This window comes from Neltuma alba, unplaced genomic scaffold, assembly GCF_004799145.2.
Source record: "Neltuma alba isolate B1F8T4 unplaced genomic scaffold, ASM479914v2 tig00011781_pilon, whole genome shotgun sequence".
Taxonomy (NCBI): domain Eukaryota; kingdom Viridiplantae; phylum Streptophyta; class Magnoliopsida; order Fabales; family Fabaceae; genus Neltuma; species Neltuma alba.
In genome coordinates, this window is record NW_021636404.1 from 426,587 (window position 1) to 454,292 (window position 27,706).

Consider the following 27,706-nt stretch of genomic DNA (forward strand, 5'->3'; position numbering starts at 1 on the left):
AAGATGATGATGGAGATGAAGATGAGGATGACAAAGAAGAAAGATAAATGTCTCCGAAACTCTGTGTATGCATACACAAAATGATTGATGAAGAAGAAAATGAAAGACGTTATTAATTACAGAATTTTGACACCCTCAAAATGAACAAACAAGGTATCCTAATTGTTTGTTTGAGCAGAACCCTCGTGGATCAGCGACATTTTCTCCTTCATCCCTATAAAGTTGCTGGACTGCACGCTTGTTTCAGATTAAATTTTTTTACAAAAAAAATCACTATTTCTTAGAATTTTTGTTAAGTATACCAACAGATTTCTTAATCAATTTAGATCAAGTCATGTTGGACTACATGAGTGTAAGACTTTCTTGATGACAAGTTTCTCTTAGCAAAAGTTCAAAACTTTATTTAAGAGCAAAAAAAGTGCGTCAATCCAGTTGAATATTTGTACTCTTTTTTTAATTCGATGAAGTAATTTTTTTTCCTACAAATAATTTTTCCATTTTTTGGGAAAAAAATTGTTCTTTTAGGAAAAAAGTGTCCACAAACGCCCAAGAACGGTAACAGTACGAATATATATCTCGTACTCTTTCTCTTTTCCTTTCTTTCTTCTTAAACTTGAATTAATTTCATAGATTTACATAAAGAGCATTTCATTCAAATGTAATAAAGTATAGGAGCATTAAATCAAATTTAAAACTCACTACAATAAATATTTCACTGCAGTTCAACTGCATACTTTTTCAGTATAATTATTTGTTATCCAAAAGTACGTAACAAAGTTTAAAAAAAAGTTTTATTGCATTGCTATTAGATGTGAATCATATACAATATTAAATGTTAGGCACCGAAGGTATGACAAGAAAAAAAAAATTGAAGTAGTGGAGATGATGATGTTGATAATTGAAATAGACGTTTGGTCATATAAAAAAGATAAGATTCGTGATGACAATATATAGGTATTAATATGGTATCAATTGAAGAGAAGTTCTTAAAAGAATTGTTTAAGGTACTTCCTCCAGTCTTGTATATAAGTTTTAAATAACCGAATTACATTTAACAAACTAACAGTAAAAATTAGTTAAAAATAATAAATAGGATAGAAATGTATTTTTTTCCAAATTTGTCCTTATTTATTAAGAGAGTAAATGAGAGAGACAATAAATTAAAAAAATGGTGAAAGAGAATATATGCGGTAATATTAATGAGAGAGGGGGTATTAAATACAGTCAACTAAGGGCAAAATAAGGAAAAAAAAAAGTAATAAATGTTTAGACAAACTCAAAAATAAAGCTTATATTTTGGGTCAAATGCCTCTCCATATATAGGACCGGAGGGAGTAATTTGAAAATGCATGTACCCAGAAAAAAAAAAAAAAAATAAAATGAGACCGATGGAGATGCTGGTAAGGAGAGTTAAATAAGTAATTTTGAGTCAGGTGAAGAGATGCAGAGTAAGATCAAGAAGAATACCCAAAAAATTATCAAATGGGGCGTTCTAGTGTGTAGTATACCTAAATAATACTACCTCTTATCCTTATTATTATAAGAGTTAATTTGATATTTAATTTGGTCCTAAATATAAGATCTCAATCTATTTTGTCTCTATTATTTATCTATTTAGCCCTCAAGTAATCTTTATAATAGTTGCACACGCGCAAGCGCACACACATATATATCAAGGATTTACTATCACTAGGTAATGCAAACACATAATTAATAAGAGTATTTTAGGAAAAACAACGTCTATTTACAATAAATAACTAACTCAATTAACTTCATTAATCTTTCCAAAGTCAACTAAATTTTATATTAAAGATTGAAAGTAGTATCTTGTTTATAAAACACACTGCTGTAGGATGACCTATATAAGTAGCTAACCCCATCCAATGGAAAAGGGTTTTTGGTTGTTGTTAGTTATATTACTCTTTTAGTCTTTAATATAAGCTCTATTTAACTAATTTAATTAGATTAAGAAACTTAGGTAAATTAGTTAATTATAAGAAATATGACATATTTTTTCTAAAACACCATAATCATCTTTCTCAATATCCTCCTCCTCTTTTACTTAATTATAGCTGAAGAAGTATCCATAGCAGTAAGTTAGGAAAAAAGATAAATATGAGAAATAGGTCTTATATTTAGGATTAAAATCAACTTAACAATGAGATCCTATATTAAGGACTGGAGGAGTATCATTTTCTAATGGATCACTATTATATTTTGTCCATATATATATAAATTAATTTTTATCAGAATATAGGTCTCATATTCTATGAATATACATGGAAAGCTTGGCAAAAAAAAATACACATGAAAAGGTTACTTTACATTTTGATTTTTTGGGTCTGTCTTCTCATATTACTAGTGCTGCGTACGTCTGTGTAGGATGTGTATTAATGAACTTCTCTCTTGAGCTATATGTGTGTGTGTGTGTGTGTGTGTTCCATGAGGGATAATGATGCAACAACAACAAAAATAAAATTACATATATAACCTATAAAAAGCCTGAATAATGCTTACAGACCCTGAATAATCCTCATTCATGTAATAAAAAGCCTGATGTAATAAAACTATGATGTGTGTGTATCATTTGAAATATCATGTCATATTAAATTAATTCATACATTTCTTAATGACTTAGTCTACAAAACATTGATCCATGATAATAGGAAAGCGGCGAACACTGCACATATATAGCATAGATGTGGGGGGGAAAAGACTCTACTCTTGAAATAGCAATACTACTAATTTTGAATTCATTCGAAGGATACTCGAAAGTGTTGGTCCACCTTTTTCTGCTACAAAAAGTAAGTTGACACATTCACACGCGTATCAAGAACTTACCAATTTTAGTGTCCAAGTTTCTTTGTTGCAGTAGTGTATATATATACTCCATTATTTTCTTCAAAGAGTGTAACAAATTTGAAGGATCACCCACGATATGGCTTCCTCTTTTGATTCTTGGAGTAAGGTTGTCCTCTTTAGCTTATCCTTGCTTGGCTTGTGTTCTGCTGTACAGGTTGATTATGATCCAACTGCTTTCATCATCAATGGAGAGAGACGTGTCATTTTTTCTGGTGCGGTTCACTTCCCACGAAGCACGGAGAAAATGTGGCCTCAAATTCTTCAAAAGGCCAAAGATGGAGGTCTTGATGCCATAGAAACTTATGTGTTTTGGGATCATCATGAACCTATGAAAGGGAAGTATGACTTCACAAAGAACTTGAATTTCGTCAAATTCTTCCAGCTCGTCCAACAACATGGGCTCTATGGCATTTTAAGAATTGGTCCTTACGTTTGTGCTGAATGGAATTTTGGTGGCCTCCCAATATGGCTACACAAAATTCCTGGGATTCAGATCAGAACTGACAATGGACCTTGGAAGAATGAAATGCAAACTTTTGTCACCAAAATTGTCAACATGTGTAAAGAAGCCAAGCTTTTTGCATCACAAGGAGGACCCATCATTCTTGCACAAATTGAGAATGAGTATGGGAACATCATGTCAGGTTACGGAGAACCAGCGAAGGAGTATGTGAAATGGTGTGCTCAAATGGCTGTAGCACAGAACATCGGTGTTCCTTGGATTATGTGCCAGCAGAATGATGCTCCTGCTATTGTTATCCAAACTTGTAATGGGTTTTATTGTGACAGTTTCCAACCCAATGGCAATAACCCAAAAAACCCAAAGGCGTTCACAGAAAATTGGATTGGGTGGTATCAAAGATGGGGTGAAAAATTACCCCACAGGACTACTGAAGATTCAGCTTTTGGAGTGGCTCGCTTTTTCCAAAATGGCGGAGTTCTCAACAATTACTACATGTTCCATGGAGGAACAAACTTTGGACGAATGTCCGGAGGCCCATATATCACAACCAGTTATGATTATGATGCACTACTTGATGAGTATGGAAATCTCAATCAACCAAAATATGGGCATCTGAAGCAACTTCATGAAGCAATAAAATCAGGAGAGAAGATTATTACAAACGCCACAAGAACCGAAACAAACGTTGGCAATTCAGTCAACTTGACCACATACACCAGCGCTAATGGTGGGAAATTTTGCTACTTGAGTAACACTGATCAAAGCCAAGATGCACATGTAGACTTAAAAAATGGCAATGGCCAGTACTTTGTTCCTGCTTGGTCTGTATCCATTCTTGAAAATTGCAGTAAAGAGATGTACAATACGGCAAAGATAAATACTCAAACCTCAATGATGGTGAAGAAAGCTGATGCTTCATCTTCTCGTCTTACTTGGGAATGGATGGCAGAGAGCATGGAAGACACTCTAGGTGGCAAGGGAACTTCTAAAGCAAACCAACTTTTTGAGCAGAAAGATTTCACTCTAGATGCAAGTGACTATTTGTGGTACATGACAGCGGTTAACATCAACGACACTTCCTCTTGGCAAAACGCAACACTTCAAGTGTTAACAATGGGCCATGGACTTCATGCCTATGTTAACAAAAATCTTGTTGGATCACAATTCGGTCAATTCGGAGGAAACTTCACATTTGAGCAATCTGTTACTTTGACACAAGGACCAAACATTATAACTCTACTCAGTGTCACTGTGGGGCTTGCAAATTATGGTGCCAAGTTTGACTTGGTCCCGACAGGACTAGCAGGCGGTTCAGTTAAGTTAATTGGCAAGAACAACCTCTCTATGGACTTGACAAACAATTCTTGGTCTTACAAAACCGGCTTGAATGGCGAGGCTCAACATCTCCATAAAGGGTCATGGCAATCTAGTTCTAGTACTAGTCTTCCTGTTGGCAAAGGAATGACTTGGTATAAGGCCAAGTTCAATGCTCCTGCTGGAACCAACCCTGTGGTAGTGGACTTACAAGGCATGGGCAAAGGAGCAGCTTGGGTGAACGGTCAAGGAATTGGTCGATATTGGCCATTGAATGTTGCTGATTCTGATGGATGCAATCAAACATGTGATTATAGAGGAAACTACGAATCAACCAAATGCACATACAATTGTGGTAAGCCAACACAGAGATGGTACCATGTGCCAAGGCAATACTTGAAAAATAAAGACAACATAATTGTTTTGTTTGAAGAAATAGGTGGGAATCCTCAGAACATATCATTCCAAACTGTCTCAATGGGAACTGTTTGTGCTCATGCATATGAAGGTGCCAATTTAACCCTGTCATGTGACGGTGGCAAAATGTCAAAAGTTGAATTTGCTAGCTTTGGAAACCCAGCAGGTGAATGTGGGTCTTTCAAAAAAGGCTCATCTGATGCAAGTAATAGCATGTCTGTTGTGGAAAAAGCCTGCGTTGGAAAGCCGACTTGTAGTTTGGCAGTGACGAAGGAAACATTTGGTGCACAAGGTGCAAGTAGCGGAAGCGGCAATACTACTGCCATAAATAGACTAGCCGTGCAAATCGCTTGCTGATTATGTTCAATATATCCTTTGTGGCTATCGAAGTATTGGATGAGTTTTTTGGACTTTTTGTGTTTTGCAACGGGAGCATGTGAAGCTTCATTTTTTTCCTGTATTTGTACCCTCGTTATTTATGACTTAGGAAGTCCAATAATAAAAGCGGCAGTACTTTTTTGTTATCAAGAGCAGCTATATGGAAGTCATTGAACAAAAGCTGATTTCAGTATCTCGCAAAAAAAAAAAAAAAAGAGCCATTGTCAGTAACTAAAGCTTTGACTTCGTTGGAAAAATTCGGAAACTGCAAAAGTTGTCTGATTATAATATGTTACGCAGAATCGGCATCTTATTTGTAATTCTGAGGTGAAAGTGAACAAAAATATGATCTGTCAAACTGGTAGTAATAATTTAAGTGCAACTGTGACTTTTGCCTTGTTACAGACATGCCATGTTGGCTTGTCACAGACATGGCACATTTCTTCCTCTAACAGGAACTCTGATCAGCATTTCCCCAGTGAGATTGATTTGTGTTAGTGGATTCTTTCTGATCAGCTTGTGCATAGTTATCAAAAGACCTCCCAAGATTCAGATTGTTGAGACCTTGGAGCCGCACTGATACCATTCTGATATGAATTAAGTCATTCACGTAAAGAACAACCAGCAAGATTAAGATCGCCAGCAATAATTTCTTCTTTTTTTGCCCCAAAACATTCTTCCGTCTTCTTCAGATTCTCCGAAATGCCCCTTTGACAAGTAATGATGTGCACCAAAGAGATTTGTGCTCACCTTTCAGAAGCCAACGAAGAAGTAAAGAAGCTTCCAAAATTTCATCACCAATTAGCCTCAATTTCGGACATTTATACGAAGATAAAGAACTGCTTCAGAATCATATAATTTAACAAGATATTTGAAGCGCAAATAAAACTTGCGCTCACTAAAACGTGGAAACACATCTATAAAGTTGGTTTATTTGTATCTGATCTCCCAGCCAAGTGATTATCTTGACGTCTAACATATTAGTAGGAATTCCTAGCAATTAATTACCCATAACTATACTGCTTGAACAACATTAAAACGTGTGCTTTCTATTAATTTCTTGTACATATCACACAATTCACAATTATCATTACTATATAACGTCATGAGATGAGCTGTTGCAGTGTTAACTTCAAATCAACTGGACTAGCCCCCAAACCCTCCTTGCTAGACGTATCATTAATCATTAATATAACTGTTGCCTATAATTAATCTGAACGTTCAAATTTCAATGCTTCTGTAAATAAAACATTATACATGCAATTTAATAACTATCATCTAATTATATATCCATCCCACAACCTCATCTTATGGCCTGATGGGTCCTTGTAATTGATTCAGTTCTGAGGTGTTAGAAACAAGTTGTGACGACAATAATGAATTGGATTCAGAGCAAGGTGTTCCTGTACAATGTCACTTTTGGGTTTTATATGCTGGATTTGTGGGAGTGTTATGTTTTATGTATCCTTTTTCTACGTCACCCCTTTAATTGGTAAGTGGTAATCTCTATATATGGAAGTGGAAAAGAAATTAATTAACGAGCTAATTAAGAGCAGAGAATGTTGTGAGTTCTTAGTTAAGTTGTGACAGATGTCTTGGTGATTGGGCTATTGTGGCTTGTCCTCTACAGTAGTGGATCCCCATATGTTATTCATTTCTTCAAAAGGCACCTACTCTTTATATCCGCCTTCTTTACGTGATGACTTGTTTAATTTCTTAACCCCACAGTATTATTTTGTACCACCTCTTATCCGGCGTCTAATTTGAGTATATCAAGAAAATTAGTTGAATTAGTTATTGATAAGATATATGGGTTATCTTCCCTAAAATATCCTTACTAATTATATGTATTAGCTAGAACTACCATTTGATGAAACTTTCAACTTATGCAACTACTAGAACGACTACCTTATTAAAAAAAAGAAAAAGATACATATGGGAGATAAAGTGGATTGATTTTATATTTACAACCAAATTGAATGACAAATTGACTCTTATATTAAAGACTAGATATACTACATATACATGAATTTTACAAACAGTACGTAAAAGATATTACCAAAATGTTCATGAGAAATCATTCAAGAAATGAACGGGTTACAATTTACAGAAAAATTGTTCATGCAGCAAAACACCACCTTGCTTTATTCGTCTGAGATGACATTTATAATTCTTTAATTAAGACATGAAATCGTCAAAGGAAGAGCGACTTCAGTTCCCCATATACACTTAGGGCTCATTTAGAACAGTTTATAAGTAGCTTATAAGCTGTTTTTTAATCGTAATTTACAGAATACGAGATAAGTATGTGAAAAAAATTTAATCTCAACTTACGTAAAGCAAGCTTACAGGGATTTCTACTGCTATGCCAAACAGGACCTTAATGTCTTTTTTAATGAAAAGTTAAAATTGATCAGTTTTGCGTCACCTTCCTCTTCTCCTTATCCATGTTATGATGATGGGAATTGCGGTGGTGGTTGAGAAAATTTAATGATCCATGTGATCCATCCGGTGGGGGAAGAAACATCCATTTTCATTTATTTTTTGGGATAAAAAAAGGGTTTTTAATAGTCGTAATAAAGAAAAGATGAAAGAAATGGAGGAGAGGGATCTGGGTGAAAAGAAAAGGAATTGAAGGTGACGCAACTCTGATCAATTTTTCTTTTTCATTAAAAGACATTGAATGCATGAATTGTTTCATGTTTTAATTAAAAAAAATATTAGTGTCACATTAGATGAAAAGCAAGTTGCCTCTTTGAAAGATTTTATACAGCAATTTGATCAATAATAAATAATTATCACCATGTAATATTTTTGTAATATTACTTTCGATTTAGATCTAGGTCACAGTACAATTCAACTTACAAGTTAAATCTTATACTTGTTAAGAAGGAATGTAATTTTTTTAGGATTAATATAAACTTTGATCCCTCAAGTTTATCTTTATTTTGGTTTTAGTCTCTCAAATTTCAAACTATAGATTTTGGTCCTTCAAATTTCAAACTATAGATTTTGGTCCCTCAAGTTTCTTTTCATTTATAACATTGGTCCTCATAACCCAATAAAAACTTAGACCATTTTGTTCTTTAAGGGACCAAAACTTATAGTTTGAAATTTGAGAAATCAAAACCAAAATGACAATAAACTTAAAGGACTAAAGATTATATTAATTTTTTTTTTTAATTGTTGATAGAATATTAGTAGAAAGCCCCACCCAATATGGACTTTACAGGTTTGACTCATAGCTGAGGTATGGAGGTTGTTGGCTGAGTCCCCAGTCCACCATAACCTAGAAAATGGTTTGCTCTAATTAATATATATATATATATATATATATATCTATATGTGTGTGTGTGAATTGTGGATACAGTATACTAAATATAGGAATTAGTTATGTAGTTTTAGTTTATTTTCACATTAAATATAAGATACCAATCTATTTTGTTTTTTAAATTTATAAATTTTTTTTTCAAATTATCTCTAATAATTAAGGGTTTCCATCATTGGCAAGAAAAAAAAAAAGGATTTGCGTCTGTATGTAGTATTTTTAGAAAAATCAATACATTAAATAAATAAAAAACTTAATTTTTTTAATATAGATAAATCAATTATTTAACTCTTATATTTAATGTTAAAATAAATAATATATTAATTTGGCATTGATTAAGATATGTGTATAAGTGTATTTATTAACATATGCGCAATATATTATAGGCAGCTTCATATGAGCATGTTGATTGGTGGAAGTAGAATTTCAGGTGTCCAATATTTTATCAATCTCAGTCTATCAAAAAAAAAAAGAATTAGGCTTCGCACTTTCCAACAAAATTCTAATTGTCCATTATTTTTATCTGGGACAGAGGATAAAATAGATTATATCAATAATATATTTATGCCCGGAATAAAAAAATAACCTTTCCCTCGAAATTTAACGAAACACCCAGAAAGATCAATTCAATATTGATTGAGATTTGCCGATCAACTAATTTAACTTAGCGTTCTCCAAAAGCAAATCCAGACGACTGTCGTACTCCTATAACTGTAAAAACAATCAAGGAACGCTAGAACGGCATCAAAAATAAAGCAAGGGGATATAAGAGAAAGGAGAAGCGAAGGCCAGTCAGTGCCTCTAGTAATTAGTGAATTCTTATCCTCTGTTCGATACTTCGATTATTTTGTTCACCTACTCATTCTGTGCCCACGTTTTTTGCTTTTTGGATTTGCTCACCTACTCTTCGTCGGTCAATCTTTGTTTCTCTCTTTCGCCAGAACAAGACATTAGTTGTTGAATAATTGTTTAAATTCGTGAGATTCTTGGTCTTCATTCGTGATCTTTCCCGGGCCAAGCTCGTCTGCGTTCGATCTACCTCTCTCACTGCTGTCTTAGCCCGATTCTGGGTATCAGCACTTTTTTTCTAATTTATTTTTTCTCATTCAGCTTGCTTTGTCGACTTGTTTCAAAGAAGTCTGGTTGATTGAAATTTGCTGCTTCGAAAGATAATGAATTGGGTTCAGCGCAAGATCTACCTCTACAATGTCACCTTTGGGCTTTATATGCTGGATTGGTGGGAACGCTATCTTTTCAGTATCCTTCATTCCCCCTTCATTTTGATATGCGTTTTCGCTGCTTTATTTGCTTTCTTTGAGATTCCCCCAAAACCCGAAAGTAGAGCTTCTGTGTTAGACTGGGGAGTGGAGGTTTTAACTTTCATGAATGGGTATTTCTTAATCTCTATTTTCTCTTGAAACATTTGATTAATAAAGTCAGAATCTCAAAGTTGCTCCGATAGCTAAAAAAAATACAGGATGATCACTTTGTGAAATTGCACTTATAAATCTACATGTCGTTACGTTTATTTCGACCGTGCTGGAAAGTGGGTTTCTCATGCTTCTGTTATCTTAAATTAGTGGTCTGGACATCTTTTCGGGGCAAAGAAAGCTGAAAATGTTGAATGCCCTTTACTAAAAAAGTTGGGGCCATTCTTAGTTTTATCACAATCATAGTATTGCATTTGTAAGTTCCTTACCGTTGCCAGATACCTTGATGATTGTATTACTGTGGTTCGTACTCTACAATGGGTCACGATCTGTAACTGAATTCTTCAAAGGTAGTGTGCACTTTGCTTCTGGCTTCTGCACTTTTTAATTTGGGTGCCTGCGGCTTTCATTTCTTGACATGCTTGTTATTTACTTTTATGCATCACTGTTTGACATATGTTTAGTAAAGCCCATGCTAATCTTGATGTATGAATTATGTTTCTTAAACAGTAATACGTTTTTGTCTTTTTTTTTTTTTAATTAAGAATATTGGGAATTTCTTGGGTGTGTCTCTCTATGTCTGCTTTATGTTTGTATCGTTACAGGATAAAAGCATAAACTGTTATTTGAAATCTGTTTCAACCTATTTTAATGACTTCATTCTTTTCGTAATCTGTTTTATGCAAGTGAATTTGTTGCCATCCTTTGTATTGACTAAGGTGTTAGCTTTATTTCTGAAATGTCTTTTTAATCATTCCACTGAATAGTCGACCTGAGTTCGCTTTTACCTGTTCTCTTTATTTTCATCTCTTAAAGCGAAGAGTAAATCATTTGAGTCTGTCCACTTCTGCTTCTTACGCAGATAAGATACCTGCTACTCAGATATCTTACTTTACATTCCTTCATGTGAATAAATCTTCTTTCATGTACTTGACTATGACTTAGGCTTCCCCTTTCAGTGTTATGGGTGGATTCTTTGTGTGTCACCTTTTGTTTATCTCCTTCACTATGCAACTAGGAAGTAAGAAGTCATCCCCCTTGCCTTTTTCATCCTTCCTGTTATACTTCTTAAGATGGATCCTGCCGATAGATATATTTATTTTGAAATCCTTGTCATTGATGTATAACAAATGCACAATGAGATCACAACACTTGGTGACTGGGATGAATAGGAGGAGTTTCTAAAACGATTGATGTCTAGTGCAGATTTGGTCATCACCAATATTATTTTCAAAGTCTAAGACTCAATCTATGAATCTCAGCAATTTGAGCGAGTTGTGTGTTTACTGGTTCCTAATGCCCTCTCTTACCATTGGCATTAAACAATTAAGTTATCAAGGTTCTTCACTTGTAAGCTGCGTTGTTTGTTTAACAAGTGAGTGAGTTAGAAAATTACATATTGGCATAGAAGGAATTGTTTTCAAGTTTAGTTTTGTTTCAGTTGATGCAGATGAACTGGTGAATGGTCAATAGTTTGACAATGAGCCCTAAAGCTAACTATTTAACTTTGTAAATGAACTGAGAAGTGTCTTGAGATTTTGCTTCAAGTTGGAAGGATTACCTAAATCAGTTGAGTGACTGTTGTTTCAAAATAAAAGGAATAAGTACTGATTCTTCTAAATTGTCACAATCTAGTGTCTTCTCCTTTTGGCTGTTTGGTCATACTGTTATTTTCTACACTAAGGCTAGGGCCAGGACTTGGAGCCCAAGACCCTAGTTGTTCAACAGAACTTGCTTTTCAGTGTTTATTGAGAAGCGCTGTGCAGTTTTCATCTAATCCTTTGAGCTTAAAGCCCATAAAATTCCTGCATGCTCTCTGTACTCTGTTGTGCTTCTTTTAAATGCATGCTACGAGAGATGTGGATGTTTAAAACTTTTCAAATATTATCATGAGATATAGCAAATCAGCAACCTTCCGCCTTCAGCCCTTCATTTCTTGAAATCAAATTGTGTCCCTTTAATAGTGTGTCCTGACAGAGATGCTGCAAATCATGTGTTGTTTTTCAAACTGCCCCTTGTTAGGATTAGATATCTGACAAACAGACTTGATGGTTTTCCGAACCTTCTAGTGGTGCCAGAGGGGTTTTGAACTTCTACCATGGGGTCTGTTTGGGTGCCCCCCAAAACCATGGTTTGGGAGGCAAAACCATGGTTTGGGTGGGATGTCACCTAAACAGCATCAATTTTGGAGAAATAATTTGAAACCATGGTTTGGGCCGAAACCATGGTTTTGGAGCCCCGAACCATGGTGTCCGGAGAAGTGAATCCATTCTACTTCTAACTCAAATTGGAGAGTATGATTGTACCTGTCAGAGTAGATCTCAACAATATGACTTTAACATCATTTAATTATTTGTTTTATAAACATATTTAATCTTATATCGTATAAATATATATACACATATTAATTATTTATTAATTATATTATCTTATGTATTATTAATTATGTTGGTAAAAAATATATTATTAACAATTTTATTCTTTCAAATTAAAATATATCATAAAATTTATCTTTTATGTAATTATCATATTAACTTATGTTTTTTTTAGTAATTTGTATATATAAAAAGTGCTTCTAATAATAACTATCCAAACACTCTCACTTCTCAAAATCACTTTTTCACAAAATCTATTTTCTCCAAAAGCTATTCTCCAAACTATGATTTGGTTTCATCCAAACACCCCCCAAGAGATTCCTATAAAATATGCTATTTATTAAATATGGGATAGCCCCCGGACAAGTTATGGGGATTCTGTACTTTTCAAATGCATAACTTTCAGCATGATTTTCAACTCGTTTTGATTTTATCTAATTAAAACTCGAAAAACAGTTACTCACTGGTCTTTCTTATAAACACCTATTAATAATTTTAGGTAAGTTAGTTGAAATTAGTTATTACTTGTAAAATTTCAAAATTACCATCCATAAAAGTCATTAGCCAGAAGATTTGTTTAATTAATTAGGAAGTGTTATAGTTAGATGGAAAAAGTTAGATGTTTTAAACTCAGAATGTTATAATAAGAAACATAGGAGATCCTTGTAATACGGACCAGAGGTAGTAAAAGATAGTAGGATCCAGTAATGTGTACAAGTTTGCCCACATAAATGATGGGAAATTTTGACTTAATACGTATGCATTCCTGGTGTTTGCGTTGCGCTTGTCTTGAAATCATACAAGATTCAATAATATAACCAATTGATTTGCTACTATCTATGAAGCATGAACACACATCAGAAAGGGAGAGTATCATGTGAACACTGTTTCGCACACTTTGTACCTTTGGGCTCTCCCCACCCCCATTTTCTCTTTTTCAGGTTTCATGAGAGTTATGCAACAATCAGAAGAGATCACATCTACAATCTTGTTTACTCTGATAATATCGATTAGAAATGGCAATATGTTTGGCAATTCTAACGTGTATTTTTGTATTATTTCAGGCATGCATGGTGAGAACCGAGAACCTAAATCCTTCTCATGGAAATTGCCACTAAGGTGGCTTGGAGATATGAGAGTTGCGGCCTGCATAACTGTAGCATATATTATTTGGGAATAACTTGTTTGTAGCAAAAATTTGAATGAACTGAATAAGGAATTTCCTAGGGCCGCAGAAAAGACTGCATCTCACTCATGCTGTTTTTCATGAATTTTTGTTGTAATATACACTGATTTGCTTTTGGCCGTCTATGGGAATGTGAATTGCCACTCACAAGACTTGATTAATGAATCTGAAGTAGCACTTCAATTTCTGTTAACTTGATGTTATTAACAGGAAAGACGAATTCTGGTACGGGACATCAAGATTCCTCCACAGAAAAATAGACAGACAGACCCCTTATGCTTCATTCCTAACATAATAGTTTTGTGCCTGGAGTTTTGTCTTAGCGTATAAGTAATTGAGGAAATATCATGGGAAGTCCAATACCCTCCATTGTGCTGTGAAGGTTGATCTAAAAAAGGCATATGACTTGATCCAGTGGGATTTCTGGGAACAAGTTCTTGTCAGCCGTTGAACTTCCCTGCTGTCCTTATCAAATGAGTAATGCCTCTGTATCAGAACCTCTCAATTCTCTGTCAAGATGTTTAGAGAAGAAAAGGAGAAATGAAGATCAACCCACCTGTGGCTATGCTTAGTTGACTACCTAAATTAACTGAGTGAGGTTTTACTCTTTTTTTGGCCAAAAGATCAGCTTTTACTTAAAATCACGATATTTTCTCATCACAAGATGGGAGAACCTGTACCCAACAAGGATGCATGAGAGAGAGAGAGAGAGCACCTGCTAATAAACCACAAAACTCCATTGATGGATTTAAGAAAGAACATGGGTAACTTCATCCATTCTTGAGTTCTGATTTCTAACCATCTTTTCTCAATCGTCCTTTTTTAGTTTTGGGGATGATTTCTTAATCACTATTTTCTCCTTTTGCCATTTAGAGGGTGTTTGGATCTTCTTAAAAGTACTTTTTAAAAGTATTTTTTCTTAAATTGAAACAAACTTTTCAACATATTTATTTTGTATATCGCAAAATCACTTTTAAAACTATAATTTAGTTTCTATTCAAATACATTTTTAGTCAAGATACATTCGCCATCCTGCCAACACATGGGCAAAAAATTATAGCTACACTGCTTCCGATTTACAGTCACCCAAAACAACAACCTTACGAAAATTAAACAACAACTTCACTAATTAGAACAAAAAAAAAAAGACACAACTTCACTTAACATATAAAGTTAAAAACTATAGGGCACACCAGTACACGTTAGTCTGACTTTAATCCGCATAAAGTATAGCGGTTTTGGTTTGGTACGAAGAAAATGAGGGGGAGGTGAGGAGAAGAAAAAAATTTTAATGGGCTTAATTTCAAAAATTAAAGAAGTTGGGTTAAAAGCTTTCAATTGATTTTTATCATTCTTTTATCTTACACTTTCTCTTTATTAAAATTTTACTACCCCATTTTCTTAATTTTTTAAATTAAGCTTATTAAAATTTCCTCTCCCCCCCCTCCCCCTTCCATTTCCATCATACCAAACATAGGTTTAAATACGATATTGCAAGTTTAAATTATTTTTGAGAGGAGTAGGACATGGCATAATAATTTTCGAATGTGACTCCATAGTTTTTACATCGAATTGAGCCCAAGATTACTTTCTTATATAACTTACTAAAATCATGCAGATCTTTTTTTTTTTTTTTTTAATTTGGTCAAATCGTTAAAAGTAGGAAAGATGTTTATGGAAGTGGAACTAGTGAGGCTCTTTTTTCTTTTTGCCTAATAACTAGAGAGGCTCTATACGTATATACATTATGCATGAACGCGGGGAAATGTTATAAGGTTTATATTCGTTTTATGCTTATTTTGATCTAAAATGTCAAAAGTAGCCCCCATGATTTATTCTCTATTTTCTGAAGAGATTTAAATAATTAAAAATAAAAAGAAAATACGTGATTGAAAAGATTGAGAAAACATATATATATGATATATGATATATAACGCCTTAATTCAAACTTTGGTCCTTTTTTTTATTTATAATATTGGTCCTTATAATTTAATAAAAATTTAGACTATTGTGCCCCTTCAAAGACTAAAATTTATAGTTTAAAACTTGAGAGATTGAAACCAAAATGATAACAAATTTAAAGAACCAAAGATTATATTAACCTGATATAGAATATAAATATTATTTTAAACACTTTTTGCATTTTTCTATAAAATGAAAAAAAAAAATGTCCTACCAAAAAAAATATAAATTTAATACTTAATACGGTCCAAACAATATTATAAATCAATCTTCATGTTTTGACTGGACTGTTTAATTGACACGCGTTGAGGCCCTATTAGCTGAAACACGTGCTCCCCCCATCCGTCAGCCACCATGGCATTAACGTAATTCAATGACAAAAGGAAGGTCAATTACATGAAGTCAACGCAATAAAATTTCCTTTTCAACTTCCTTCGTTTTCTCCTTCTCTTGCTTTCTGGTTTTCTCGTTTTTTCCAAAGCATTTCCTGCTTGAAAGAGAGGGAAAGAGACAAAGCTTGAATTTTCTCTGCTCGTGACAATGGAAGACAAGCATTCATCTTTCGAATCAAGCCCTAATGAAGCAAACGGCGGCCATTCTGCTAGTCACAGCGTCAACAACAACAGCGACCATGGATGGCAGAAGGTCACCTACGCCAAGCGACACAAGAAGACGAAGCCCAACAACAACAACAACAACAACAGCTCTCATCCCCTGGCGAATTCCAATGGTACTTTGACCGGTGTTGCCGACAACGTTTTCCGGTCGATCGAGAAGCAATCGGAGGACCGCCGTCGGCGAATTGTCGAAGCACAGAGAGCGGCCAATGCTGGCTTCACTGATGTTCCGATCAGATCGAAGCAACGGTCTGATTACGATTACGAGGATGATGACGACGATAATGATGGTGCGGGGGCTTCGGCCGAGAATGGTAAAGCGGAGGATGTGAAGAAGGTGAAACCGAAGAAGGAGAAGAAGCCGAAGGTGACCGTGGCAGAAGCGGCAGCGAAGATCGACGCTGCTGATCTGGCGGCTTTTCTGGTTGATATATCGGTGGGCTTCTTAATTGGCTACTGGATTTGAATTTCGCGTGCTTATGATTTTCTTTGGGTTTGATCTGTTGGCTTAGGGAGGAAACGCATGTTATCTGATTTTATGTTTGTTTTTATCAATAGACATCCTACGACAAGCAGCAGGACATACAGATGATGCGATTTGCAGATTATTTTGGACGTGCATTTTCTTCAGTGAGCTCCTCTCAATTTCCCTGGATGAAGTTGTTCAGGGAGTCGACGGTGGCTAAGATAGTCGATGTGAGTTACGCATTCTTCTTTTTCCTCGTTATACCATAGGCATATCTGTTGTAATAGTTGTGATACAGAATCCGGGGAAGTTTCAATATCTAGATCCAATGGAGTGAAAACTAGCGTTAGAAGGCCCCAAAAGAAAAAATTTGATGGGACATATTCATGCATGCCATTTCAAATGTAATTCTTCATCTAGAATGAGAAGTATGAACCATCGACTGGCTTTCAAAGAAACTGTTTTGCCTCATATTTAGATCATCAGGCTTAACTTCTTTTGGTGTTATGGCAAGAGATGATGTTCCAAGAATATCTGATCATTGTCATTCCACATTTAGGTGCTCAGTTATATGTGTTTTCAGAATTTGGTTTCTGTTATTTGATTTTCCTCCTCGCAAGTTAATCAGTAAATGCATCTTTTGCCAGATTCCTCTCTCTCATATTTCTGATGCGGTGTGTAAGACATCGGTTGACTGGATCAACCAACGTTCTCCTGAGGCACTGAGCTCCTTTGTGCTATGGTCTATAGATAGCATTCTTGCTGATATAGCTAGCCAGCAAACTGTGGCCAAGGGCTCCAAAAAGGGTTCGCAACAAGCCACCTCAAAATCTCAGGTAACTTTATATTGGCTTGTCAATATGCATCTTAAAATGGAGAAAAGATAAATAAAAGATGTAATAGGCAACATCAAATGTACAAATAAACTGTCAAGAAACAAAGAACAAGATTATTTTTTGCACTATAAAAATATAATTCATATGTAATTTAGCTATAAGCTTACAACTTAAATGTGAAAATTCAACAAAGCTATTCGAAGATGTGACTGGGTTGAAGGAATTGTTGTAGGGCCGTAGTGTGAAGGTGTAACTGGCTGGGTGACGTTGGCAGTGTGGGAATTGATGATGGACTCTAAATTATTACTGGTTTCTTCTGAGAGGAGCATTTTAGACTGCATTTTTCTTCATTACTGACTGTGATCGAATGATGAAAGACGAGTGGGCTTATTAAATATTGGATATTGCTTGTTTCATAAAGTTGTAAACTTGTGATTTTAATCAAGTTTTTGTGTTTAGCAAAAATTAAGTTTATCTGCTAGTCTGTGAGGTTTTCTTGTTCTAAAGTTTGAAAATCACTTGAGTTTATGAATAACCATGGTTGGAGCACGTAGTTCTGGTGTTTACCTTGGAAAGTCAACATAGTAGTTCATTGGGCTGGCAAAAATTGAAATTTGTATTTTCTTCTGATTTTCTAATTTGATCACAATTATTTCTGCTGAGTAGTGAAAACCAATAAAAGCAGTAAGTTGAATCTGATTTTGATGATTGTTTGTCCTTATCAGTTTGCGTGCCTTTTCCTTAGACCATATTGGTTCTGTGAATTTTTGTTTCTTTGAAGATGGTTCCCTTCTGTTACTTAAGTTATATTCAAATTCAATCTTCGTCTGATTTGTTCGAGAATTCTAAATGTAAATATGATCTTCTTTTTTCACCGCATCCTCGTTCTGTCAATTCACATTGAATTGACATGACCTGCAGGTTGCCATATTTGTTGTTTTAGCAATGGTATTACGAAGGAAGCCTGATGTCCTAGTTACTCTATTACCCACATTGAGGGAAAATGCGAAGTATCAAGGGCAAGATAAACTTCATGTGATTGTTTGGATGATAGCTCAGGTAAATGATAGATGTCAAAGTGGGTTCTTATGAAACGCATGGAATAAATAAGTTGAATAATCTATTCTCTTCAATAAAACTGTTGTTTGTTTATTTCCCTTTCCATTGCTGATGCTGATTAATGAGGCATTCTGTGTAGGCTTCAGTTGGGGATCTCTCAGTAGGTTTATACGCTTGGGCTCGCAATCTCCTACCCATAGTGACAAGCAAAAGTGGTAACCCACTATCCAGAGATTTGATTTTGCAGCTAGTGGAAAAGTATGTAAACATAAATGTCTCCCTTTTTGCCAGCATAAATGTTACTTTTCAATCCTTTGTTACATCATCACTGTAATTTTTCTTTAACTTGATTTGATGGCAGGTTTTTGTCTGCCCCAAAAGCTCGGTCTATTTTAGTAAATGGTGCTGTAAGGAAAGGGGAACGATTAATTCCTCCTTCTTCATTTGAAATATTGATGCGAGTTACTTTCCCTGCATCTTCAGCTAGGGTAAAGGTAGGTTTTCAGTTAGTTTTGGTAATGTCAACAGTTATATGTATCATTGCTTAAAACCATTAAGACCCAATGTCTATATGATTGGTTTTATGCAGGCTACTGAAAGATTTGAAGCTGTATATCCCACTTTGAAAGAGGTGGCTCTTGCTGGTTCCCATGGAAGTAAAGCAATGAAGCAAGCTTCCCAACAGATATTCAATTTTGCCCTCAGAGCAGCAGGGGAAAGTATGTATACCTGATCTTTTTGGTTTTATCGTGTTCTCTTTTGTTGTTTTGATGAAATATTAGGGAAATAAATATGTAGAGGTGGTCTTGAACAAGGCTGTGTTTCAGGAAATCCTGAGTTATCAAAGGAGGCAGCTAGTATTGTCATCTGGTGCTTGAGCCAAACCTCTGAATGCTACAAGCAATGGGTGAGAGCTACTCTGGGCATATATGCTTTCCTTCCCCCAACCCCCACCCCAGATTTTACTAATTTAGTCTTTTTGTTAATTGATTATGAGCAGGAAAAAGCTTATGAGGAGAACCTGGAAGCGAGCATTTCTGTTCTGAAAAAGCTCTCTGACGATTGGAAGGAGCAGTCTGCAAAATTGTCTCCTCACGAACCACTAAGGGAGACTCTAAAGAGTTTCAAGGAAAAGGTAAGATCTCATTCCTCTAACGGCATGATATACTTCCAATTTGGTGCATCTGGAATCACATATCAATAACTCTGATGGACAGACTATCCTGTTTTTATGATTTTGATTAGTAGCAGCATAACTGAAACTCATATATAAAACTTCTCTGGCGACAGAATGAGAAAGCTTTGGCTTCTGGGACAGAAGCTTCTCAACAAGCACTCTTCAAGGATGCAGATAAGTACTGCAGGGTAATGTTAGGAAGAGTATCTCGAAGCCATGGGTGCAAGACATGCTTGGCCTTCACAGTCATTGCTGTGGCCGTGGGTGCTTTTTTTCTGTCCCCCAATGTGGAGACTTGGGATTTGAAGAAACTATCAGAAGCTTTCAGCTCTCACAGCGGCTTTTGATAAATATCCTGTGATACAGCAGACGGGGATTTTCTTCCCAGCATATCCCTATCTTAATGGGTAAAGTAGTGCAATTGCTTCAAGAGAAGCGCATGATGGGATGTTGTACACTTGATTGAGAATGAGGCCAGCACAGCTTCGGCGCTTACTTTCCTCTCGAATATAGGAGGATGATCGCACTTCCGACTTTTTAGTTTTTAATTTAAATTTCTTCTTACCCAATCACCCGCGTAGCCTCAGGTGGCAGGGTTTACTTTCATAGTTTGACCGTTTAGCGTTTCATTTAATTTTGTTGTAGCATTTTGAGTCTCCTAAGTTAAGCTTTTAGCTGACACGATACACAAGTAAATTTTGTATTCTGAAGTGAGTTTTAGTTGAATCATGTGAATTTTTACGACCCAATACGGAAGAGTGTTCTGCTAATTTTGCACTGTTATCAGCTTAGTCTCTGCCATCCTGTTTGCCTTCCTCTATTCGTGTTATCTGTGTTCCCCCCCCCCCTATTTTCAAGATTGATATTACTGTTTAGGCGCGAATTATCCTTCTACTCTTTTCTGCTCGACTCATTGTACTCGTCATCCCCCCTACACCCCCCCCAAAAAAAAAAAAAAAAACTCCTCCTTGGAAGGACGCATTCGAAAATGCCACTGACGTTACTCCAAAAAAGGAAAAGAGAGAGAAAATGCCAATGATAGTGGTCTAATTCACATGCTCGAGATAGTCGTTCCATATTGTCTGCACAGTACCGAGATGATTCAAAGGTGTTAAAAAAGCTGCAGTTAGGAAGTATGGTAAAAAGGTTGGTGGATCTGAACTGTACCATCCCGAGTAGTTTATGATATAATTCCATTACGATTTAAAACTCAAGTACGTGATGTTTATCAAAATGAATAAAAAAGTGAAAATATGCGCGGCAGTAGTTTTTCTTCTCTTTAGGCCAGACACATGGCAGTAATGTTCAGTGCTTGGCAGGGTGGCTCGATCTCGGAAAGGAAACAAATCAGAATACTTTCAAAAGATATAGATGCTCATTCTAATAATCGGATCAAAATTTATTATGCAAATATTTGAACATGTGATCTACCTGTGAATACAACCGGCTATTGAAGAAAACACCTGCATTAATCCTCTAGACCATGAAATCTCGAGAAGTTTGGTAATTAAACAATGCATCACAGTGGTTGGTACCATTACAAGTGTCTACTTGTCAAACTCCCATATAACGCCTCCATCTTCTGCAATGCCAAAAACCAAAATCTTAACAATAATCCCTAATTTCAATTTCAAAAAAACAAGAACAAAATCACAAGTAAAACTTCGCCATTGGTAATGTATGAACTGGGGTCAAGTGATGGCTTTCATATGAGATTTTAAATGGAGATTTAGGTGAGCAAGAATCCATTCCTCGAGGCTTGAGCCCCGAAATAACCTATCCACACTGAGTTTTGTATTCTATTTAGGGCTTTTTTACAATATTTCTTTGGGATTATGGTAAGATAGAACAGTTGATCATGATACAACCTTTACAATGCAAACCACCTAAAGAGCTAACATCTAGTAGAATTACATCCCATCTCGCATATTGGGTTCATTCTGCTCAGAGCCATGAGATAATATGCTTCCCTTTTTCTGGTAGAATAAGTTGAAACAAGTAGAACTATTCTGATCGTTCGAATTTCCGCCTTTCTAGAACTTTAATGTTAGATATTAATAAGCTACAGAGCCTCTCGCCGTTTTTTGACTCTCATAATTTCTTAAATCCAAATAAGGAACTTCGGACATCAGATTATTATGGCATGTAGCAAGTAAAGCTTTTACTAGGCAAGAGTTAACCTATTATGGCCACAATGCAATCAATTTAGTTGTAAGAGGAGATGAAATATACCTTTAACTTTCTTGTTAATCCAGACCTCTAAAAGCATTCCGGCAGCAATACCACCAGCAATGCAGGAACCATAGAAAGCGATAGCTGAAGGCAGAGACCGTCGAGGAAGGAAATAGTAGTCAGGGATTTCCCTAACCTTTTTTGGGAGACGTTTCTTCAAAACTGGCTGAGCACTAGGATTCTGTTGCATTTCACCACCAACGGCTTTCCAATCCACCCCTTTGAAGGGGTCTTTTGTATCTTGAGTTCCCATTACTACATACAAGCTCCGTTTTAAAGCTTTCAATTAGTAACTCAAAGTAAATATAATTAGTCCGATATTTACTGGGAACAAATCCATGAATAATCATAACAGTGAAAAAAAAAAAAGAAGACTAAAAACACATATGAAACAGCATCTGCTACCATTCAACATAAATATTACCATTCCAATCAATTATACTGGCTAATACAACTGAAAAACTTGAAAGGTTGATTGATTTTGTGACGTATGGTTTATATTCAGTTAGACTTGTCTATTTGTAGATGGCCATGAACCAAATCCAACACAAAAGCCTGTTCAGCTGGGAAACAAGGATCTGTATGGTCCAATAACCATTTCATACGTAAATATCCAAAGTTCAGATGTAGAAGCCTTCATAGAAAACGTTAATAACAATATTTGAGGACCTTTCCTGAGAGAACGCATATCAGGATGTCAAAAGTAAATTTTTTACCCAGGACTGCTCAAGGGACTATGAAAAGTAATATTTACAAATATTATAAAAAAAGATCCAAAAATGCACACAATACCTAAAATCCACCATCAACATTAACATGCAATGCATATAATACATAGAAGCATTCAGCAGCTTGATCATTTTCATGCTGCATATTATAAAAACCATGCCACAGCCAAATACAAATGAAACAGCATATGACATCAGCTACAATAGAATATACACACATACATATGATCAAGGTAATTGAAGCCAAGGCGAAAGCTGCTTTTTTGAGGTATTAAGCCTTGAATGGCCTTAGTCTTAGTTGAGGGGCATTAAGAAAGCACCTGCCTGATGCCCATAAAGAAAACCAATTGGAAACCAATGCCTGACATTTTGGTCGTATTGTCCATTCATTCAATCATACCATCATATATCACACCCGAATACATATCAAAGATGCTCATTTTGTCCCACATTATAGATACTAAGTAGCATTATCAAAGCATTCATGCCCAAGAAGGAGAGGGGGCAAAAACAAAAAACAAAATGGCATTCAGAAACAGAACAGGAATAACATGCATTTTAAGGCCATTTTATCAAGTTTAAGAACAAGGCAAGAGCTTAATCGTAAATAGACCATATCAACTGAACTCAACCTCCACGATCCCCATTTTCTTCAATCAATCCAAAATAGTACCACCCATCAGAGGAGACCGACAATTAAATACCCATATTTCCAAGAAGCATCCAGCACTTGAATAATTCTATTCATAATAACCAAACAAATGCCGAAAGCCAGAGCAAAACGAAATATGAGCTGATGACCCTTGAACTCTAAGAATCTTTCGAAACCACCCCAGTGAATTTCAAACCAAAAGAAAGGGTAATTAAATATTTACCTTACCGATTTGAAGTTCAGATAGAAGAGAACAGAGCTTGATGGAGTTGCAGCGCCGTCGTCGTCCTCCTTCCCGCGCCCGCTATTTGGCCGTCCTTACTCCTTAATTAAAATCACTCGGAGGAAAAGTAAGAGCCTGTTGGGTTATTTGCTTTGAAAAAAAAATTTTGTTTTCAAAAACAGGAAAAACAAAAAAAAAAAAATTTAGTCGATTATTTAAAAAAACAATAACATATTTTTAAAAATTAAAAAACTAAAATAATTTTTACATATTTTTTTAATGTTTTTATTTTTTTTTTTTGAAAAATTGGAGAAATTTTCTATTTTTTATATATTTTCTTTTAAATAAAATAATTCTATTCATAATAACCAAACAAATTTTTGTTTTATTACCACTTATCAAATTGTTATTTTTTATTTTTTTTTTTTTTAAATTTGATTTTTTAAAAATTATTTTTCAAATAAAGTTTTTTCATTTTTTGTTTCTAAAACTTGTTCTAAAAAAATTTTATAAAGTTATTCTGAGAATAAGAAAACTTAGAAAAAAACAAAAAGACCCTAAATCTCACAGGGGCTCCAATCAAAAGTGAAATAATAATAATAATAATAATAATAATAATAATAATAATAATAGAAAGAAAAAATGTATGCTTTCGTAAATAAGTAAAAGAAAAATTAATCTGTAAAGTCTATATTTATACCCTTAAAATATTTACTCAATAACATTAAAATAATTTAAAAATTAGATAGGAACTTGAAGTAAAAAAAATTAAGGAGCGCGTGTATATATATTTTTCAGGATATTCGGAGTCTAGACAAAAACTAATGGAAAGAAAAACTACATGCTTTAGTTAATAAGTAAAAGAAAAATTAATCTGTTTTTTTTTTTTGGCCAAAGAAAAATTAATCTGTTAAGTCTATACTTGATACCCTTAAAATATTTACTCAAAATAGACATTAAAATAATTTAAAAATTAGATAGAAACTTGAGGTAAAAAACTTAACGTGTGTATATATATTTTTCAGAATGTTTGGACTCTAGACAAGAACTAATGGAAAGAAAAATATATGTTTTTGCTAATAAGTAAAAGAAAAATTAATCAGTTAAGTCTATACTTTATACCCTTAAAATATTTACTCAAAATAAACATTAAAATAATTTAAAAATTAGATAGGAACTTGAAGTAAACAAATTAACGTGTGTGTATATATATTTTTCAGAATATTCGGACCTTAGACAAAAACTTTTTTTGTACCATCTATTTTCAATATTTTCACGTGTGCATTTTCAATTTTTTTTTGGCCACGTCCAACATTTTCATTTCAATATTGAATATTTATTTTAATCTGATTTTATAGTTCTTAGGTGAACACAAAAAGATCCTAACAAAATTTATATTTACAAGTCAAAATTTCATATAATAATATAGTAGAAATTTCAATAATACTAGTATCATTTTTATTGGATAATCACAAGAAATAACAATCCTCAACAACGTGGTCTTTTTTTAGGACATACAAATATATGACCACAATTTCAATAACAAATTCAAGTAAAAAGTGCGCATATTTAGATATTATGATTATCTGATACGTTTAAAAAAGCAAAATCTTGTTTATTGTTAGAACACTCCCTCTGGATTTTAAATTCTGTCTTCGTTTCATGTCCTATATATACCATACAGCGCTAATCAATTAAAGAGCAAGCAAAAGACAAATTAAAAAGTGATTCTATACTTCACTTGAAAGATGGCAGGAGGAGCATTTGTTGATCAAAGCAAAGTGAGACATTATGAGGGAAAAGTCACAGTCTTTGTGTTACTAACCTGCTTTGTGGCCGCCATGGGAGGTCTTCTGTTTGGGTATGATCTGGGTATTACTGGAGGAGTGACTTCAATGGAATCATTTCTGGTCAAGTTCTTCCCATCTGTGTATAGGAAAATGAAGGGCATAAACCATGAGAGCACATACTGCAAATTTGATAATGAACTTCTCACCTTGTTCACTTCTTCTCTGTATCTTGCAGCCTTGGTGGCTTCTTTTTTTGCCTCCAATACCACAAGAATCCTTGGTCGTAAACCCTCCATGTTTCTTGGTGGATTGTTCTTCCTTGTAGGCGCATTATTGAATGGCTTTGCAGTCAACATTGCCATGCTCATCATTGGCCGTCTCTTGTTGGGTTTTGGAGTGGGATATTGTAATCAAGTAAGTAACGTCATTTTCAAGCATTGAGAGATCTTTTATAAAGTATCTTAAAGCTGACTTGTTTTTCCCCTTTTCCTGATATATAGTCTGTGCCGGTGTATTTATCTGAAATGGCTCCAACAAAGATCAGAGGAGCTCTCAACATGGGATTTCAAATGATGATAACAATTGGCATTCTGATTGCAAACCTCATCAATTACCGAACTGCTAAGCTTGAAAATGGATGGAGAATCTCTCTAGGTGTAGGAGCAGTGCCTGCATTATTGTTGTGTGTAGGATCTCTTTTTCTGAGTGACACACCAAACTCAATGATCGAAAGAGGGAAGCGTGATGAAGCCAAGGCGATGTTGCAGAAGATTCGTGGCACCCAGAACGTTGATGAAGAGTTGCAAGATCTCATTGAAGCTAGTGAAGCAGCTAGACTTGTGGAACATCCATGGAAGAACATCTTACAACCTAGATATAGGCCTCAGCTCATCTTCTGCTCTTTCATTCCCTTCTTCCAACAACTCACAGGAATCAACGTCATCATGTTCTACGCACCAGTCCTTTTTAAAACCATAGGCTTCGGCAATGATGCTTCTCTCATGTCTGCTGTTATTACTGGATGTGTCAATGTCGTAGCCACACTGGTTTCTATATTCTCTGTTGATAAGTTTGGAAGAAGGATTCTGTTCCTTGAAGGCGGCGTCCAAATGCTCATCTGCCAGGTATCATATACACAGTTCATGTTCATGAACTCTTCAATAATGATTAAACAACTCATATGTGTTAATAATTACTGAGAAGGAACATATTATCTGCAGATTTTGGTAGGGGTGATGATAGCAGTGAAGTTTGGGATCAATGGTGAAGGATCACTGAGCAAAGGCGATGCAAACTTCATATTGTTTTTGATATGTGCGTATGTTGCAGCATTTGCTTGGTCTTGGGGACCATTAGGTTGGTTGGTGCCAAGTGAAATATGCTCTCTTGAGGTTCGATCTGCAGGGCAAGCTATTAATGTTGCAGTGAACATGTTGTTCACTTTTGCTGTTGCCCAAGTTTTCCTCACTATGCTTTGCCACCTGAAGTTTGGCCTCTTCTTCTTCTTCGCCTGCTTCGTGGTCATAATGACCATTTTCATTGCTTTGCTCTTCCCAGAGACAAAGAATGTGCCCATTGAAGAGATGAACAACGTGTGGAAGTCTCACTGGTTTTGGAGGAAGTTTGTTCCTAATGAAGATCAGGATGCCAGTCCTTGAAGTTGAGGAATGAAGAGTACAGTGAAGAAGTAGAAAAGTTTCTGAATGTTAAAAGCAATCAGCATGTAACAGAATTATAACTCTTCAAGTGTTGCATTTGTATCACAAGGAATGTAAGAGTTTAACAATGAATTGCTCAGAATTCTGTCTTCATACTCGTAATTATATTTTCATCAGTCTTCAGAAACTTTGAACATGAAGCTTTGGTCATAGATGCTCATCAAAATTCTGCCTGTTCATATCAGCATTGATCTGCTAAATTATTCTTAAATAGTTATACTACCTTCGGTTATAAATATAAGAGTTAGTTAGATATTTAATTTGGTTTCAAACATAAGACATTAATTCATTTTGTCTTTTATATTTATTTATTTCTTGTATTCATGATAATTGTACATGTTAAGAGGTTTTTATTCTAATACATATTATTAATAAGAATATTTTAGAAAAGATAACATTTATTTATCATGAATAATTAATTTAACTAATTTTTTTTAATATTTATAAATTAATTATCTTGGAGGTTGTATTATAATTCGGTTTCATATTGGTG

General features: G+C 34.8%; 5 protein-coding genes across 11 annotated transcripts; 4 read left to right on the forward strand and 1 right to left on the reverse strand.

Moving 5' to 3' along the window:
- The first annotated feature begins 526 nt into the window (after positions 1-526).
- LOC114717872 (uncharacterized) lies at positions 527-20,656 on the forward strand. Of its 3 annotated transcripts, XM_028903095.1 has the most exons (11): positions 527-532; positions 16,216-16,768; positions 16,891-17,028; positions 17,446-17,634; positions 18,556-18,693; positions 18,833-18,951; positions 19,055-19,187; positions 19,283-19,412; positions 19,509-19,600; positions 19,694-19,828; positions 19,984-20,656. In XM_028903095.1, exons 2-11 carry the CDS (start codon positions 16,256-16,258, stop codon positions 20,215-20,217), a joined length of 1,821 nt encoding a protein of 606 aa, XP_028758928.1. In that variant the 5' UTR covers positions 527-532; positions 16,216-16,255; the 3' UTR covers positions 20,218-20,656. The 3 variants fall into 3 exon arrangements, with proteins under 3 accessions (XP_028758928.1, XP_028758927.1, XP_028758929.1); XM_028903094.1 differs by lacking the exon at positions 527-532 and having other exon boundaries at positions 16,163-16,768; XM_028903096.1 differs by lacking the exon at positions 527-532 and having other exon boundaries at positions 16,163-16,768; positions 19,521-19,600.
- On the forward strand, positions 2,939-5,413 carry LOC114717914 (beta-galactosidase 7-like). Its single transcript, XM_028903138.1, has one exon. It carries the CDS (start codon positions 2,939-2,941, stop codon positions 5,411-5,413), a length of 2,475 nt encoding a protein of 824 aa, XP_028758971.1.
- On the forward strand, positions 9,559-13,946 carry LOC114717874 (uncharacterized). Of its 2 annotated transcripts, XM_028903098.1 has the most exons (4): positions 9,559-9,783; positions 9,874-10,019; positions 10,471-10,541; positions 13,630-13,946. In XM_028903098.1, the coding sequence occupies exons 2-4, from the start codon at positions 9,935-9,937 to the stop codon at positions 13,642-13,644; spliced, it is 171 nt and encodes a 56-aa protein (XP_028758931.1). In that variant the 5' UTR covers positions 9,559-9,783; positions 9,874-9,934; the 3' UTR covers positions 13,645-13,946. The 2 variants fall into 2 exon arrangements, with proteins under 2 accessions (XP_028758931.1, XP_028758932.1); XM_028903099.1 differs by lacking the exon at positions 9,559-9,783 and having other exon boundaries at positions 9,839-10,019.
- Positions 20,657-21,223: 567 nt separating the features above from the next.
- Positions 21,224-23,805, reverse strand: LOC114717919 (uncharacterized). Of its 4 annotated transcripts, none has more exons than XM_028903145.1 (3): positions 23,711-23,805; positions 22,103-22,357; positions 21,224-21,452 (listed from the first exon to the last, which is right to left on the reverse strand). In XM_028903145.1, the coding sequence occupies exons 2-3, from the start codon at positions 22,353-22,355 to the stop codon at positions 21,418-21,420; spliced, it is 288 nt and encodes a 95-aa protein (XP_028758978.1). In that variant the 5' UTR covers positions 22,356-22,357; positions 23,711-23,805; the 3' UTR covers positions 21,224-21,417. The 4 variants fall into 4 exon arrangements, with proteins under 4 accessions (XP_028758978.1, XP_028758980.1, XP_028758977.1 ...); XM_028903147.1 differs by having other exon boundaries at positions 22,103-22,368; XM_028903144.1 differs by having other exon boundaries at positions 23,706-23,805.
- Positions 23,806-25,453: 1,648 nt separating this feature from the next.
- On the forward strand, positions 25,454-27,153 carry LOC114717915 (sugar transport protein 10-like). The gene is made up of 3 exons (XM_028903139.1): positions 25,454-25,909; positions 25,996-26,619; positions 26,716-27,153. Exons 1-3 carry the CDS (start codon positions 25,454-25,456, stop codon positions 27,151-27,153), a joined length of 1,518 nt encoding a protein of 505 aa, XP_028758972.1.
- The last annotated feature ends 553 nt before the right edge of the window (positions 27,154-27,706 follow it).